The sequence below is a fragment of the Hyperolius riggenbachi genome, chromosome 2 (genome assembly GCF_040937935.1).
Source record: "Hyperolius riggenbachi isolate aHypRig1 chromosome 2, aHypRig1.pri, whole genome shotgun sequence".
NCBI lineage: Eukaryota > Metazoa > Chordata > Amphibia > Anura > Hyperoliidae > Hyperolius > Hyperolius riggenbachi.
This window is the reverse complement of record NC_090647.1, coordinates 335,031,893-335,050,176: the sequence shown is the minus strand read 5'-3', so window position 1 is coordinate 335,050,176 and position 18,284 is coordinate 335,031,893. Positions and strand designations below refer to the sequence as shown.

Below are 18,284 nucleotides of genomic sequence, written 5' to 3'. Positions count from 1 at the left end.
AATGTAATGAGAAAAGTCTGGTGACAGTACAGGGACACTGGGGCTAATGCATCAATAGTGCTGTTGGTCATAACAACCAATTATGGACATCCCCTTCTCTGGATGTCACTGCCATACCATAAATGGCTCTCTCCAAAATTAAAAAGCAATCCCAATGCTCTCCTCTGAGGGCAAGGCTTAAATAAATCCTAAGATTTTCTAATTAATCACCTATTCAGACCTATTTTTTCTCTACTATTAAGATGACAACTACCATTTTAAATACCATACAGCTTGACCATTTCCTCAACATCCATTTCTACATCTTGGGCTTGGAGCACATTTAAGTGGGCCTACACTTTATAAAAATAACTTAAAAATCCCACAGACCAAACTAAAGAAAACACCACAATAAACTGCCATGCTTCATGACTGCTTCCATAGGAAGGCTGCCATACTGTATTTTTTGCTAAAAAATGCCTTGGGCTGGCATATTCTGGCTTTAGTAATGCACCATGCATGTTACTGTACTCCCTGACACCAAATGCACAGATACATGCTAAAGATACATTGCTGCCCTGCAATGCTACCAAGGTGAAGGCCTGGACATTTTTGCCTGGGCAAAGCCATCTGATGGTACCTCCAGAGAAGCGCTTTCCCCTCTCCTTCTACAATATCTACTTAAACTACTGTATGTGTCTATGTATTGAGCATCAGACTTTTTATACTTTTGTACCTGTTACTGGAGATGCTTAACGTATCTTGCCCTTGCGTACGCTTATATTATATAATAACATGGGATATGATTGCACTTCACAAATCAATAACAAGAATAAGGCTTAGGGCTTTCACTTACAAGTGCCCTAAAGTAAAGAGTTATACGTGCTGCTAAAGCACTAACTGTAGCTATATATACCCTGGTGAATGACATACACACTAGAATACAAAAAATCATTGTGTTGATACTAAAGATCCCAGTTACTCCAACAACTACTCTACTCTATACAGCCTCCTGAAAATCCAACACTGCCTATGTTATATCCCTGCTAAATGAACATTATCATTCAGCGCTCATGTGTATAGGCTCTCAGGATTTCATTCCATAGCCTTCAGCTGAAAAACAATAAAACATGGAGTCCCTTTGGCTGCCATAGGCAGCGTTCATAAATCAGCTTCATGATCTGAATAATAAAAGATTAAAGAGGAAAAAAAAGGAATACATTTTTGACAGGGCAAAGCTAAAGACACAACCAGCAGCGAAACACATATGAGAAACAATAAAGCTGTAGATAGGGTTATTAAAGCGCAGCTGAGTCAAAATGCAAAGGCTTCATCTTAAGTCTTTATACATTGCAGTACTACTGAAAACTGCAATGATCGTATTAAAGCACTAACCATTTCATACTTTTTTTCTTCTTGAAGAACATTTCTTCTTTAAATTCTTCCTGGTTTAGGCAGGCTAGGCTGCAACCGCAATCTAGGATTATAGCCAATAAGCAGAACTGACCCTCTTCTCCCACCTTCTTTTTATATTTCTGCATCTTAGCACTTTTCTATTCCCATGTTCTATTTCATCGGTAAAGTTATAGTAAGGAGTTTAATCAATCTATCTTCATTCTGTGTCATTTTCTATTTCCTGCCTCAAAATACTTTGTTTCAAAAGTGGCATAATTTTGTTAGCCTTCTGAAATGCCATCATCCCTTCTGCATGCAGCCTGGACAAATTACTGTAGCATCTCATTGACCACACAATAAGGTTCATGGTGCAGAACATAAATACAGAGAAGAGTTTCAGAAAAATGTGGTCCTGGCAAAAATGAATGTGGGGACCATTACATTTTCATACTGTACTGACAGCAAACCTGTGACTGCTACAGTCCCTGAATTGTCTGAACCCTAAGGAGCCTGGGGCATGGGAAAGTCTGACCCTATTAAAGCACCAGCCCTGAATAAATATATCCATAACAGATAAATGGGCCCTTATGCAATTCATTTTTTTTTCTCCTAGTGGATACTTTTTTATCTTCTCTTTATAATTACTTTTTAGCAAATTGCAATGAAAGTAAGTACCAAAACATAGTTGAAAAAGTACAGTCATTTATTTTGAATGTTTTCTTCCTTGCTGGTGGTTTGATAAGCATGTTACTGACAAGGTGTAAAAATATCACCAAGGAGAAAACTTGGGAGAAAAGTGAACACATACTCTCTATGTATAGTGCCGAGCCCCCCCACCACCACCATCTTTTGTGCATCTCTAAACTGCAGACCACATTGCCAATCCAGGAAAATATCTGACCTTATAATAGGAGGGAAGAAGGTTGGAATGATCTTAGTATTAACAACAGAAATGTTTTCTGAATGATGGGAAAATAGCCATACAGACGGCAGGTGCAGGTTAAACACTAAAATCATGATTTACTGAACAAGTGAAGTAAGGTGAGATTGTTTCCATTTCAAATATTCAATCATATGCAGAGCTCTTACTGCACTACTTCCTTAGTGAATCACCCCATAAATCAGAAAAACAACATTAAGCATGAACTTCTGCTACAGAAGCAAAATTATAAAACAATAGTGAAAGAGGAACAAATACGGTAGTAATTTTCTGGCTTTTGAGCATGCAGACTACCCCCAGCTCTCCTGCACAGTGAAATTTTGCAATCCCATTTGCTTTACAAAGCAGGCACAGAGTGTGCACAGTGGTAAAATTAGCACTAAGCAAATAGGAAAGTAGAAGCTCTGAGTATGAGCTGGGGAAATTTAATTAGCCGTCATCAGGGAGGTGAGCTAGATAAGTAATTTTAGAACTGTAAGCTTTGCTCATTTGAGGCTAATAGGGCACACTAATAAGTGACATTTTTCAATTCTCTCTGCATTGGCCCAGCTCAGCAGTTCTTTCTAAATGAAATGAATCTTTATGTTGATTTATTCTGTAAGTGTTGGATAATTTATAGGAACATTTTACATATTTTGTTAGGGTGTACGTTTGTGGCAGGTTCTGCACTGCACAAGAAAAGTCATACAACTATGTTAATACAGTTGTGCACATATGTTTACATACCAATGGAGAATTTATGATTTCTTTACCATTTTTCTGAGAATTTATTTATTTATTTATTGTATTTATAAAGCGCCAACATATTACGCAGCGCTGGCCATTAGTTTAGGTTACAGACAATATTTAGGGGTGACATACAGCAAAATGACAATACAGGAATACAAGAAAGACCAGATCATGCAGTACAGTAGGAGTACAAGGTAATGCTTAGTCAGTCACTGGATGGGAGCATGGAGACTAGGCAAGTTAGAGAATATGAATATTCACAATAAAAAACAACTTTTCTTTCACTATTGGTTAGTGGTTAGGTGAAGCCAATTATTGTCAAATAACTGTGTTTACACTTTTTAAATCATTATCACTACACAAACTACCCAAATGACCCTGATCAAACGTTTACATACCCCAGTTCTTAATATCGTGTATTTCTCCCCTTAACATCAATGACAACTTTAAGTCTTTTTGTGTGTTGTGGATGAGGCTCTTTATCTTCTCAGTTAGTAAAGCTGCCCATTTTTCCTGGCAAAAAGCCTCAGGTTCCCATACATTCTAGGGCTGTCTTGCATGAACTGCACTTTAGAGGTCTCCCCAGAGCGGCTCAATGATATTGAGGTCAGGAGACTGAGATGGCCACTCAAGATCCTTAACTTTATTTTGCTGTAGGCTATGATAGGTCGACTTGGCCTTGTGTTTTGGATCATTGTCATTTTGGAATGTCCAAGTACATCCAATGCTCAGGTTCCTGGCTGATAAGTGCACATTTTCCTCCAGTATTTTTTTAATAAATCACTGTATTCATATTGCCATCAATTTAGACCAAATATGCTGTGCCTTTGTAGCCCACACATCTCCAAATCAACAGTAATCCACCACCATGTTTCGCAGTAGAAATGGTGTACCTTTCATCATAGGCCTTGTTGACTCCTCTTCAAATGTAGCGTACTGTATATGGTTGTGGCAACAAAAAAAGTTAAATTTTAGTCTCATCACTGCAAATGACCTTGTGCCAGAACACAAACACTTGTACTGTTTGGCATATGGTAAGCAGCATACTTTGTGGCATTTGTGTAGTAATGGCTTTCTTCTGGCAACTCTATCATGCAACCCATCTTTCTTCAAATGCCTCCTTATTGTGCCTCTTGAAACTGCCACACCACATTTTTTCAGAGGGTCCTGTTTTTCACCTGAAGTTATTTGTGGGGTTTTCCTTGCATCGCAAACAATTTGTCTGGCAGTTGTGGCTGAACTTTTAGTTGGTCTACCTGACCGAAGTTTAGTTTCAACAGAACCCCTATTTGTCCACTTCAGAGTTTCAACACTGCTGATTGGCATTCTCAATTCCTTGGATATTTTCTTATATCTCTTTTCGGTTTTCTAGAGTTCAACTACCTTTTCCCATTGATTCAAAAAATATTAGTGTAGCACTGCATGAAAGATGCAAGAGACTGTCAGGAGTTAAGGAGCTCATTGATCTCTTATACACACCCACTAATTACAAGCAAACACAACACAGGTGAAAATGGGTTACCTTTAATAGCCATTAAAACCTATTTGTGTCAAGTTGTGTGCATGTTATCAGGCCAAATCACCAGGGTAAGTAAACTTTTGATCAGGGTCATTTGGGTAGTTTGTATAGTGATTATGATTTAAAACAAGTAAACACATTCTTGATTGACTGCAATTGGTTGGTGCATTTTACATGGTGCTTTTTGCAGAAGCAACTGCTAGAAGTGTTGGTACAGTGTTACTTATACTATGTATACTTAAAGCAAACCTGCAAGAAGAAAAACATGTATTTTGCTACCTACCTTAGAAGTAGGAAGCCTCTGGAAGGTTCAGAGGCTTCCCAGATCTTCTGCAAGCCCACCGCTGCTGGCTGGGACTGTCTTTACCTCCGCGGTTCATGCTCCCTTTTGTGTACAAGAGCAACCATACTACACAGGCATGGGTGTGATCCATGTATGCCCAGTAGAATGAAGCTGCACATGCAAGGAGGAAAAAGCCATGCACAAGAGGCTTTGTGCTACAGAGCATGTACAGCCTGTACTTGCGCCTGCGCAGGAACATGAACAGGAGGGCTTCCACAAAAGTATGTCTGACAAGCCCTTGTTATGCAATTCTGGACTATACAGAGGCTTCCTTCTGCTGAGACAAGTATCCAAGTTCTTTTTTTCCCACTGCTTCAGGTATGCTTTAAAATGTAGCCCCGATCAATTATACTACGGTATATATTTCTGAAACAGACATGTCCACATTTCCAGTTATTCGGCATTAACCTTAACTTTCCAGTTCCTTTCACCCTTGTTTGCCTGATCCCTTGCCATCCCTCTGCAGCTCTTATAAGCACTTCAGCATAAACTGGGTCCGTTTTGTAACCATATCTTCACAGATCTCTAGGCATCTCATTTGGGGCATTGTAACTAATCCAGCAAACCTGGACTGGATTAACAAAAATGATCTGCTACCAAAGATAACATTTTTCATTCTCACTTGGGTTATAGTGAAGACTGCTAAGAGTTTTTTGGATTAGTTATTTTGTGATTGCAATTGTATGCAGCATCCATAGGAGGTTTTTTCTCCTTTCAAATAATTCCAAAACACACAGGGGTTATTTAAAAAAACAACCCAGAGTACCTGCATGAAACTGCAGTCACACAACCATTAATATATGAAAGTAGACATAGGGATTCATATTACATTCTTATCATTTTAACTCCTTTCTCCATGAACTGATATCTACATGATGTGTATAATGAACATGGGTGCATGTGCATACCGCATCCAAGTTCACCGATACAGTAGACATTACAAATACAGGTACTCCAACATAGCGACATGCAGAACATTCAGACTGCAATGTCCTAGAGCGTGTATGGACTAGAACTGTGATTCAAAGGTCCCTTTAGGCTAAAGTGTACCTGAGACGAATGATAATAAAAGTTTTATACATACCTGGGCTTCCTCTTGCCCCTTCACACTGATCTGTCCCTCGCTGTTATCCTCGTTCCTCCAGAATCTGGCCCGGTAATTTGGCCAGTCGGCACAGGCGCCTCCATCAGGCTGCTGGGGCCGGGAGCATACTGCGCATGCAAAGTAAGCCCCATCTCCCGAAGTTACTGGGGCAGATTGTGGAGGAACCAGGCATCAGAGAATGGCGGCGAGGGACAGATCAGCGTGACGGGGACTAGAAGAAGCCGCACATATGTATAAAACTTTTATTATCTATGCTCTCGGGTTTACTTGAAGTCTCAGTTAAATTTTTTAAGATGCCAAGGGTGCAAATATGATTTCTCCACACAATGAGTGGTAACTAGGTGGTAACTATGATCAAGGGTGGACTGCATGCCCCATACACATGAACTAGCCTGTTGCTGTTTGTGCATAATACAGATTGTGTTTTACCCACAATACAATTCTACTTATATTACACCAGGATGGGCGCACCTGGGAACCTGTACAGTCTGTGTGATTATTACCACATAGATAGTGTGGTTCTTGCTCCTCCAAACCTCATTGAGTGGTAGCCAATCCACAGCAACCCCACTACTCCATTATAGAGAAAAACAAACAGGATTCCAGCCAAGTGGGGGAGCCGGCTATTGTATGCTGCTTTTATCTAGTAATCACCCCCCTTTTTTTAGTATATTTTAACAAACTTACTTTAACATGTACATACTATTTTATTCTGAGGCACATCCTTATTCATAAAGCTGGCCAAGACCAACTATTGAATTTAGTTAGTCCTGTTTTTCAGTATGCCGTGGGGAACAATTGGTCTGTGAACAAGAATCAGCTTGAAAACATGGTCTGAGGCTTCTTACACCCTACACTTAGCAAGCGCACCTTGACGGTGAGGTGTGCCCATACAGTGAGGCATACAGTACCATGAAAGTCTGCCTCACACCCAATGTAAATGCACACGTTATCCTGTGATGCAAGTGTATCCACTGTGTTATCCTTATAGAACCCATTGCATCGAAGTACTCTTCTGGCGCCGAAAGGATGCCTCAGCTTGCAGTGCTACTGCTGTCCTATCCTGTACTTGAGCCCTGTACATGCCAAATCCAATTTTGGGAACTATCAATACATTTGCATCACAGATTATGGCTCTCATTGAAAACAGCTGACTTTACCACACACGTGGCAAATTCTGCATTCATAAAGGCTCCTTCCGCATGAAAAGCTGACATTACCGAGCAGAGCGATAAATCACCTCCTTGTGAGGTGATTTTTGTAAAAAATGTAACAAAATGTTAATTCATACAGATCACCGCAAGCGGTGTGAGGTCGGTAAGTACCGCCCCTTTGGATGTGGCGATACCAATGTTAAGTGAATGGAGACACAGACCTCTCAGGCAGCTGCAGTAGAGCTGAACACGGAGAAATGCATCAACTCGGCAGCTTCCGTGTCTCCGCAAGCTTACTGCCTGCCTACCGCCAGCCTAGTTCGGGGAATCTCCGCACTGCTATCGCACCTGAACACTTTTTTATGAATGAGCAGCCAGAAGTCTAAAACACTGCCAGCTGTGTTTTCCCGCACTAATTCTCCATACCGACAGCACTTTTATGAATGATAGCCTATGTCTGTTGCGACGCAATGGACAGTTGTGAAAGGACCCTGAGAAACAAGTTTGAAAATGAAGCATGAAGGACTTTATGCACTACTTATTATTAACTATACACAGTACTTTACTGGTGTGTGCAACTTAAGATAGCAATCCAAAACTAAATTTGAAGGGGTAGAGAGGGGGGTTAAAAAAATAAATACATTTTTTTTTTAATTTAACAGTAGCCATTTTTGATTAATCCAGTCTAGGATTGGTGGACCACTTATGTTATTCGCACTGGAGATGCCTTAAAAAACAAGAACACACAGAGTACAGAAGAGTATGCTAATGATTAATAATCTATGAATACAACAATTACATAATGCATATAATTTCACTAATGGTACCCATACACTTCACAATATTTTTAATAGATTGGACATTAGATTCAATATAGATGTTGAATCTAACAAAAATCTATTAAAACTATGACTTTTACCATCGATATTATGATTGAAATACTGAATGAATATTGATTGGAGGTGACAGTTCTTTGCTCATTTATAGCTGTCTGAAGCGCAGTGTGACTAGGGAGGAATACGAAACAGTAAGCAACTAAGGTTTTCACAGCTTTGTACTGCACCGAGCAGTAAAAAGCTTTCAAATGCAGTAGTACAGTTACTATTAGACACATTTCTGCTGAGAAACCGTCTAATATGTACTGGTTAATGCTGGTACATCAGGCGAACAGTCAACTGATTGTTTACCTGATCCATCACACATTGTATAGTGTATGGCTGGCCTACTTTCATTAAGCATAAATACACAAGAGTTGACTTACGGCATAAGATGACCCCGATTTAGATTCTGGAGCATCACCTTTGTAAGTTGGATTTTCCTGCAGGATCCAAAATGCAATATATAACTACATCTCAGAACAAATGATGATGTATTACAAATTAACTAAAAGATGCACATTGCTAAACCAGCCACTCTGCAAGAGTTACATGAATGAATATAATTAACATCTGGAATAAAGTCATATACAAACTACCCTTTTACAGCAACACTTGAAAATATATTTTCTTTGATACACTGTAATATACTGTATAACATATTTAAAAAAAAAGAAAAGAAAGTCTATAGCTGAATGGAAACAAAGTTAAAGTTCTGGATTTGCCTAGTCAAAGTCTTGACGTGAATCTGGTAGAAATGCAAAGGCAGGACCTAATGAGCTGTTTGTTCAATAAAACCATCCAATATCTTTGAATCTAAGAGTGGACTGCAATTACTTAAATAGTTTTGAAAGATTGATAGTGGTATATTATTGCAAGCATCTACCTACAATTATTTCTGCAATTGGTGATGCAAGCAGAGGCATAAATAGAGTATGGCCCAGCATGGTTTGTACCATAGGTGCCAGATTATGCACAAGCCTTGTGCATAATGCAGATTAGTTGCTGCAGTACTGCACAGCTGAAAACAAGGTGGTCACAAATGCTGGCTTGGCTGAAGGTAATCTGGAAATGTGCTGTCACCCTAACCAAGCCATAGTGACACTGACTGGGAGACTAGGTGGTCTGAAATCTGTCATGACGGCTGTCTGTTACTGGGGTTTGTCTGATATTGTGACTTGTCATGGTTGACTTTCTAATACTGGGGTCTGTCATGGGGTAAATCTGATACTGGGGTCTGTCATGGAGTGCTGACTGTTACTGGGGTCTGTCATGGGGTGTCTGCTACTAGGGGCTGTGTGTTACTGGTCAGATAGCCCTTTGCACACTCACACGCAAATGTTCATACAAATGCTTTAACAGAAATCATTCAGGAACCACTGCTATCCCTACAGCTAAGTTAAAAGCAAGGTACTTGGTACAAAAGAATACATTATCTTGGGTACTCACCTACACCACGCAGAGGTTCCCCAGTATTTGTAGGTGTCCTAACGATGGCCCTGTAAGTGACTAAGCAAGAGAATGCATTCTCTTGTACCAAGACCCCGTTTTTTAACTTACCTGTAGAGAAAGAAGTGGTTGCTGGATAATTGATCTCTGTGAAAGCATTTGTATGAACATCTGCACGTGAGTGTATGAATGGTTAACTGACTTTGCTATTTTTTGGCCATACCTCCTTTAGCACCTCCCTTATAACTTATTTAAATGTCCTCACTTCAGGTGATGTACCTGGATTGATGTGTTTTTCTTGCAGGTGAAATCTGTCATGTGGTGCTGTCACTTGGGGTCAGTTATTGGATGTCTGTTACTAGGGCCTGCCTGTTGCTGGTGTCTGTTATGAGAAGTATGTTACTGGGAGAGGCTGTCAGTTACTGGGGTTTGTCATGGACACAAGCTTTAGTCTTGTAACTGCCTCCTTTAGCCCTCTCCTCCACACAGGGTGCAATTTAAAGAAAACCTGTACTGAAAATAAAAGTCAAAATAGGCATACACAAGTCATACTTACCTTCCATGTAGTCTACTCCTCAGTGTCTTTCTCCTGTCCTGCGAGCCTATTTGTTCACTATGATCAAGGGAATTTTCCGTCCTCCATTTTGAAAATGACCATTACCCCATAACAGCTTTCTGGTCAGCACACAGTTAAACTGTAACATCGCCCACTTGAGCCATAGGGAAACATGGACATTACCTGGTACATCCGTTTTCCTCTCAGCTATAACTGACAGCAACTGATATTTTACTGACAGCAACTGATATATTTCAGATCTGACAAAATATTGTCAGACCTGGATGGGATTATTGTCAGAAGAAAATGGTGAGCTTCTGAGAGGAACTGATGGCAAGGTAACTCTGTAATTTTCATTTGAAGTTACCTCATGTGTTTATTTTAAATATTTTTACTCAGTACAGGTTCTCTTTAAGGCTGCTTACACACAGGGACGTTACAGGCGCACGTTAGTGCGCCTGTAACGCTCCCCCAACGCACAGCAATGTAACACAAGTGGGCTGTTCACACAGCCCACGTTGCGTTACATGTAACGCTGCACGTTCTCCCGAAAGTGCTGCATGCTACGGCGTTAGAGCGGCTTAAGCCGCGTTAGACTGTCTGCACATGCGCAGTCATGTTGGGGAGGAGCGGAGAGCGGCCAGGCAAATGGCTAATTAATATTCACTGCACGTTGTGACGTGCAGTGTTTACTTCCTGGAGCGGTCGCTCTGTGCGGTGATTGGCCGACGGGACCACGTGATGCCGCATGCGCACAAGAGTACGCATCACGGCATCACGGACGCCAGAGTGAGCTGCACAACGCGGCTCACTCTGACGTCCACATAGAAGAGCACCAGACGTCGCGTTAGGTGCACGTTATGCGACCTTAACGTGGCACCTAACGCAACGTCTTAGTGTGCAAGTAGCCTAAAGGGTACCAGAACCACGTAAAATTATTTAAAATAAACACATGATGTACCAGTAAATGAATATTACATACTTACCTTGCCATCAGCTCCTCTCAGAAGCTCACCATTTTCATCTAACAATGATTCCTTAAAGTTACACCTGGATCTTATCAAACTTGTCTCGTGGGAAGCTGAAAGCTTTAGGGCCCCTTTTCACTATATCAGTTGCTGTCGGTTACAACTGAAAGGACAACTGATGTGCAAGGTAATTTCAATGTTTTTCTGTGGCTCAAGTGGATGGTATTACAGCTTAAAGACAGTCTGAAGAGAGATTAAATCAATGATTTTAACTTGTATTAATGTTAAGCACTATAGCTAGTGCTAAAACGTCCCTATCCCGCGGCAAAACCAGGGGTTTATAACCCCCAAATCCCCTCTGCAAACTGCGGGGAGTGCTTCCTGATTGAGGCAGAGCTAATGGTTGTAGCTCTGCCTCTTCAGCGTCACTCCCTGCCTCTCCCCAGCCCTCTCGGTCTTCCTTCACTGAGAGGGGTGGGGAGAGGCGGAGATCCACCGGCAGATTGACGCGCATGGAGGCAGAGCTGCAGCTCATAGCTCTGCCTCCAAGAGCAGCAAAATCCAAAACCAAGAAAGTCGTGGATTTTGCAGAGGGGATTTGGGGGTATAAACTACTCGTTTTGCAGCGGGATAGTGGCGTTTTAGCACTAGCTGTAGTGCTTAACATTAATACAAGTTAAAATCATTGGTTTAATCTCGCTTCAGAGTCTCTTTAATGGAGTGCTAACCTGGAAAGCTGTTACAGCGTCGTCGTAATTTTTAAAATGGAAGATGGAGAATTCCATGAATCACAGTGGACAAACAAGATGCAGGAGAAGATAAAGGGATTAATGAGCAGACTATGCAGGAGGTAAGTATGATGTTTATGTTTATTTAAAATTGTATTTCTCAGTTCAGGTAGTGCTGGCCCTAGTTGCTATTGCCCTAGACACACCACTGGATGTAAACAGTTATAAACTTTACATTAGCATTTTCTTATTACCACAGGTGATATCGCAGTCAGATAACTTTATTCCTTAAATAAACAGGGTAGCATTTTAACATGTGCTATGTATTCACTCAGTTTCCCTTCAACCAATATTATATTTTAAGATTACAAACCATTCAGTGTGCAAAATATAGAAATATGTAAAGAGAAACTATATTTGTTAACTGCATTGTGCTACACTGATTTATTAAAATTAGTGCAAAGAAAATTGGAGCAAAACTGTAGATGCTAAAAACAACCAATCGGAACTGTCAAATGAAACAAGGATTCTGACTGGTTGATCTAGGCTCCACTTTGTTACAATTTGTTTTGCATCTGTCTTAATAAATCACCCTCTTTGTAGTCTGCCTATACTTTCATAGCTTCTTAGTTCATATTACACTGGTACTGTTTCCCTATCCAAATCCTGTTGTACTAATCAACTTTGGTTTACAATAGTGAAACTGGAAGCCAAAATGAGTCTGTATTTCAGAACCTAAAAATAGGCCCACAGCAATCACTTGCACTTCCTCTTATAGTCATTGTTTTAACGATTTTTATACTTAAATCTGAGCCGTAGCCAAATATAAAACATTACCACTTAATCCAGTATATCATTCAATAAAGTACTAGCAAATGTTTTTAAAAAATAAATAGTAAAACTTAATCTAATCTGCTTCACAGCTCTCATTAGAGTAGAGAGAGGGCTGTATGGTGAGCTACACACAGTTCTGTAAATATAAGGTCTCTATACATGTGTGCATTTATTACACCTCAATCACATATTGATCAGTTTACCACCTTGCACTACTTTGATGGAACAGCTATCCTTGCTAGTATTGTGCCACTTGGTTCCATACAAACCTATCCCACACCAATACTACTCCTCCCTCCCAATTTAGGTCAGTCAGAAATGTACCAACTGGGCCTAAATTGATCAGCTATGTGTTTGATCACAAGAAGGCAGAGTAGAATGATGACTCATCATTGGGCTGCCAGTGCACAGAGTCAAGTATGAATAAAATTGAAACCCAATAAACTGGACTTCATTAAAGTGAACCTCCAGACTAAAAATTGACTCAGCAGCACTGGAAAGGCCTGGTGTTTCTTTAACAGTTTCACAGCATCAGAACTTTTTTTTCTCTTATACAAGCCTCATTTTTAGCTGCACAAAAGAAAACTGCCCGGGCATTTTTCCCCTAATGCTGTGCAAAGCATGATGGGATTTCTGATGTTGTTCTCGTTCTGCTGTTTTGGTGCAAATTTTTTTTTTTTTACATTTTTAATTTGACATTTGAAGCTTAGAACGTGCAGCTGGGAGGGGTGATCAGGACATAGGATAGTTGGAACGGTGTCTCCTGCTCCCTGTCACCTCCTTTCAACCAAAAAGATGGCTGCCCCATGACAAAGATGGCAGCCCCCATGAATTATTATTATTATTATAATTATTTATTGTATTTATAAAGCGCCAACATATTACGCAGCGCTGCACAATAGATAAATGGGTTAACATACAAGGTAGAACATACGGAAACTCACAACAAAACAAGATCATGCAAATGATTTGATAACAATACAGTGTCATAGGTCAAAATAGAGACTGTTCTAGTCCACAAGAGGGGTGATTGTCAGTAAGATTGCATAATCAAGCTGAAAACACTAGGGAGGAGGGCCCTGCCAGAGGCTTACAATCTAAAGGGTGGGGGTGGAGACAATAGGTTCATCTTTTGAGAGGGTGTCTAACAGAACATATTATGGTGCTGGTGTAGGGGGGTATGCGAGCATGAAGAGGTGAGTCTTGAGAGCTTGTTTGAAGGTATTAAAGGTGGGGGCGAGTCTGATGGCTGGTGAGAGTGAGTTCCAGAGAGTAGGGGCAGCCCTCGTGAAGTCCTGCAATCGTGCATGTGACTGAGTTATGCGTGGTGCGACTAGGCGCAGGTCATTGGAGGATCGGAGGGGGCGGGCTGGTATGTGCCTGTGGACCAGATCTGAGATGTAGGTCGGGCAGGTCTTGTGCACTGATTTGTAGGCCAAGCACAGGATTTTGAAATTGATCCTAAAGCTGATGGGGAGCCAGTGTAGGGCTTTACAGAGTGGAGTTGTAGAGGTGCTGCGGTGAGAAGAATGTATCAGTCTAGCTCCCGCATTCATTACCAATTGAAGTGGGGCAGTATGGTTAGAGGGGAGGCCAGACAAAAGAGAATTGCAGTAGTCTAGGCGGGAGATGACAAGGGCGTGGATAAGGAGTTAGTGGTGTCAGGGGACAGGTAGGAGCGGATCTTGGAGATGTTGCGGAGGTGGAAGTTGCAGGATCTGGCAATACTTTAAATGTGGGGTTTAAAGGAAAGTTCAGAGTCCAGAGTAACGCTTAGACAGCGGGCTTGGGAGGTAGGGCGGATAGTAGTATTTTCGATAGTGACGTGCAGATCAGGAAGGGGTGCGGCTGTGCGGGGTGTGAATATTAGAAGCTCAGTCTTGTCCAAATTAAGCTTCAGGTACCTGGCAGCCATCCAGGAGGAAATGGATGTGAGGCAGGCAGAGACTTTGTCCATGGTAGAGGAGGAGAGATCTGGGGTGTGGAGATATATCTGGGTGTCATCGGCATACAGGTGGTAATTCAGATCAGAGATCGCCAAAGGTGATTGAAACGGGTGGGGGGATGCCCTGGGCTCGCTACATGATTTTAAAAAAACTGCTGCGCTCCCTCCTGGCGAAATGAATTAGACCGCCAGGAGGGTTAAGAAATTGCAGATATTAGCAGTCTCATTGCTGGTAGGTAAGGGGTTTAGAATGTAAGGTGAGATTAGGGAGTTAATGTCAATTTAATTTTGCCTTCTTAAAACAGAAGGTATTTATGATAATTCAGCTTTAAGTGAGCAACTGTGATTTTCCATAATGCATCACTCCCGAATATGTAAATAATTTCTTTATGACCCTAAAGCCAGTCTTACATCCAAAGCAACTGGTGTATAGCAAGTCTATATCTTATACATTTACCAGAATCACATCAATCCACTATGCATACAACCTGTTTCTGACTTCCTGCTCCTCATCAGTGCATGGCATGGATTGATATGGCTCTACGGCATAGAGCTTGGACCAGTACTACTGAATGCCCAGAAAGCTCACAGTGACCCAGAACCACTAGGAAAGTGGAGAGAATTATATTTAGGGTTGCTTTTTCAGTGAGAGGGCTTTTCAGTCTCTTTTAGCCCCTTATACTTTCCTAGTGGTTCTGGGTCTCCATGAGCTATCAGAGTTAATGTCAGAGTCTCTGAATGCATTAAGGTCAGGTTGCAGTTACATTAGGGTTATCAGTCAGGATAAAGGGGAAATAGTGGGTTATGATAGGGTGACTTATACATCAGGAGAGAGGAACCAGGATGGGAAGAATTTCAGGTTAGACATGAGGCTACATTTAGGACTGGTGGGCAGGGTTTTAGGGTGCATTCACACTGCATCAGGTGTGTTGCAGAATAATTCTGCATGCTAATTCACTACCCTTACAATTCTATGGGCCTGTTCACATCTCTGTGTTGTAATTGATCACGTTATTCTAACTCGCTGCATGCAGGATTTGTATTAAGGTATAACACACACAGTGATGATATAAAACACAGTGTCCATTGCAGTTCAAATGCATTATAATGCTTACGTTATGCCAGGCATACCGTTTAAATCCACCCTAATAATAGTGCTACATACCGGGTTAATAAAATTATGCCAAATAGGAGGGATTAAGCATAGCATGGATGTCTAATGAGAAGCCTCAGTGCAGATACCAGTGCCTAGTCCTAGGCACCTATTTTCACCAGTTTAAAGCATGGGGGGGGGGGGGGGAGAGTTTTCCCCAGCTGTTTAACCACTTGAGGACCACAGGCTTACACCCCCCTAGTGACCAGGCTATTTTTTTTACAATTCAAGCCACTACAGCTTTAACTGTGTGCTGCAAGGCCATACAACTTAGCACAGAAATGAATCCCCCCCCCCCCCCCCCCATTTTCTTACCACCAACAGAGCTTTCTGTTGGTGGCATCTGATTGCTGCTGGTATTTTTTACTTATTATTACTTTATGCATCTTTTTCATAAATTGACCTTTTTTTATATGTTTGTATTCCTCCCTCCTTCCCCCCTCCCCCCCTCCCCCAGAGATCCCCTCAGCGTGATCCTTCTCGTAGGCATCAGCCTACGAGAGGGATCTCTTTGTGTGCCTCCCCTGGGGACAGCTCAGTGACAGAGCTGTTCCCCGTACAGTGCTGCAGTAGATCACAGAGCTGTCCCCCGTACCGATTATGGGCTTTTTCTTTCTGTTTTTCAACCTGCAGATTGTATACGGAGCAGAGCTCCGTAACTAATGTGGGGATCCCCGTTAAACTCAGCCCACCACTCTTGACGCCTTTCGGTGTTTAGGCGGTCCTGGGGCTGCCACCTTAACCAAGGGGTTAAGTCAAATAAAAGAGGGAAAACCTTGAGGCAGGGAACACACTTGACTGTTTTCATGTATGTTTTCTGCACAGAAAAACTGAGAACTCATGTTGATCAATGGGCTAGTGAACACATGATATGTTTTTCACACGCAGAAAAAAACCTGACATTCTGCATGATGACTCTGCACATTCTGTCAGTTTTCTCTATTATTTACATCAGCTGCTGTGAAAAAATGCGTGTGTCTTCCTGCATAGAAACCCTTGGTGTGCAGAAAAAGTATGCAGGAAAACGCGCGCGGAAAACTGAAAGGCAAGCGTGTTCCCTGCCTAAGGTCAGAATGTATCAGCTTTTGACAGGTAAGACACTCCACATGCACTATATTGTATGTTTATGTATCTGTCACAGCTCTATGCTCACGGTGAAAAACGTGCTGCTCTTGCACCTAAGAAACCTCCTGACTACCTTGGAAGGGATATATACAGTAGTTTGTAAAGAACTACTATTACTATTACTATTATTATGGCTCTGTACAAATTAACAAGCTGACACATCATTGCATTCCAGCGGTTCTGGAGGTGTGTTTAGCTTCAAAGGGTACAATGGTTAGTTTGCATATATTCAGCAGTGTTGCTCTGGGAGACATCTCAAGCTCACTCCAACCTGAATTGTCGCAAATTCTTTCTGTTTTAGGAAAGTAAACTTTTGTTTTTCTTAACATCTTAGTAAGGGGGCTTTTAGGACCATTGTAGTCCCTTACACACTCCAATGAGTTCTGGGTCACCATGAGCTTGCTGGTTAGTCTGTGCCTCTCGGATTTACAAGCCCTACTCCATAGAGCCAAATTAATCCATGCCATGCACTGATGAGGATCAAACAATCCGAAACAGTCTGTATGCATGTTGGATTATTATGGCTCTGTACAAATTAACAAGCTGACACATCATTGCATTCCAGCGGTTCTGGAGGTGTGTTTAGCTTCTAAGGGTACAATGGTTAATTTGCATATATTCAGCAGTGTTGCTCTGGGAGACATCTCAAGCTCACTCCAACCTGAGTTATCGCAAATTCTTTCTGTTTTAGGAAAGCAAACTTTTGTTTGTAAAGAAGACAGACTGCTGTTCACTATAACTACCGGTAAGCTGCATCTGAGATTAGCACAGGAAAACAGTTTTGCAATCACAGGAAGCTAGATAATAACAAAAATAATAATGCAAAAATGGTTTATGTGCCATGCAGAAGAATGTGCATTACACATTATGATATATTCCACACAATATGCATTAAAAAACATGAGCCAGATGCCAGAACTAGGACTGTAAATCTAAGCAAAACTTTGGTTGAGATACTTCTGTGCAGTAATACAAAGCAGCCTGACATTCCAAAGGAATTATAGCTCTTTTGCCTCAATAGATAAAATGAACATAAACAATAATTCAACATAGTCCTCACCTTTCCTTACAAAGAGCCCAGAAGAGGAAGCATACTATCAGTAAAGGCACACTGAAGCAATGGGTTCATATTTATATTAAGGACCCATCCACCCTTATGCAATATGCATATATAAGATGGACATACCATGTCTCAGAAAATGTAGTGTATACTACTTTTTCACTATGTAGCAGTCACTTGCAGTAAGTTGTATTAATCTGAGCATTCTGAACCTCTTTGTAAACTATGGGTGGTTCTTGAGGTTACCTTTATTTTCAAAAGTACTCCCTGAATGTACACATAAGTAGGCAAGCTGCCTGACATTTTTATATACAGTAGGTACCTACCATAAGTGCTTTTAAAATGAATAAGGCCCCTTTTACACTTGCCTTGCAAACTTGCATTGGGTAACCCTGTTTTACTGCTGGGTAATTTAACAGCAATGCAC

At 41.2% G+C, this 18,284-nt stretch overlaps 1 protein-coding gene across 5 annotated transcripts in view; it reads right to left on the bottom strand.

Moving 5' to 3' along the window:
• Window positions 1-18,284, bottom strand: part of ITPR3 (inositol 1,4,5-trisphosphate receptor type 3) — a 357,611-nt gene that overhangs the window by 245,077 nt on the left and 94,250 nt on the right. For 4 of the 5 annotated variants that reach the window (XM_068269377.1, XM_068269380.1, XM_068269378.1 and 1 more), the window contains exon 10: window positions 8,426-8,482. In XM_068269377.1, coding sequence (XP_068125478.1) covers window positions 8,426-8,482 — 57 coding nt within the window. Of the gene's footprint in view, window positions 1-8,425; window positions 8,483-9,767; window positions 9,847-18,284 lie in introns of those variants that run through there. The other variant, XM_068269381.1, reaches the window with a different exon arrangement.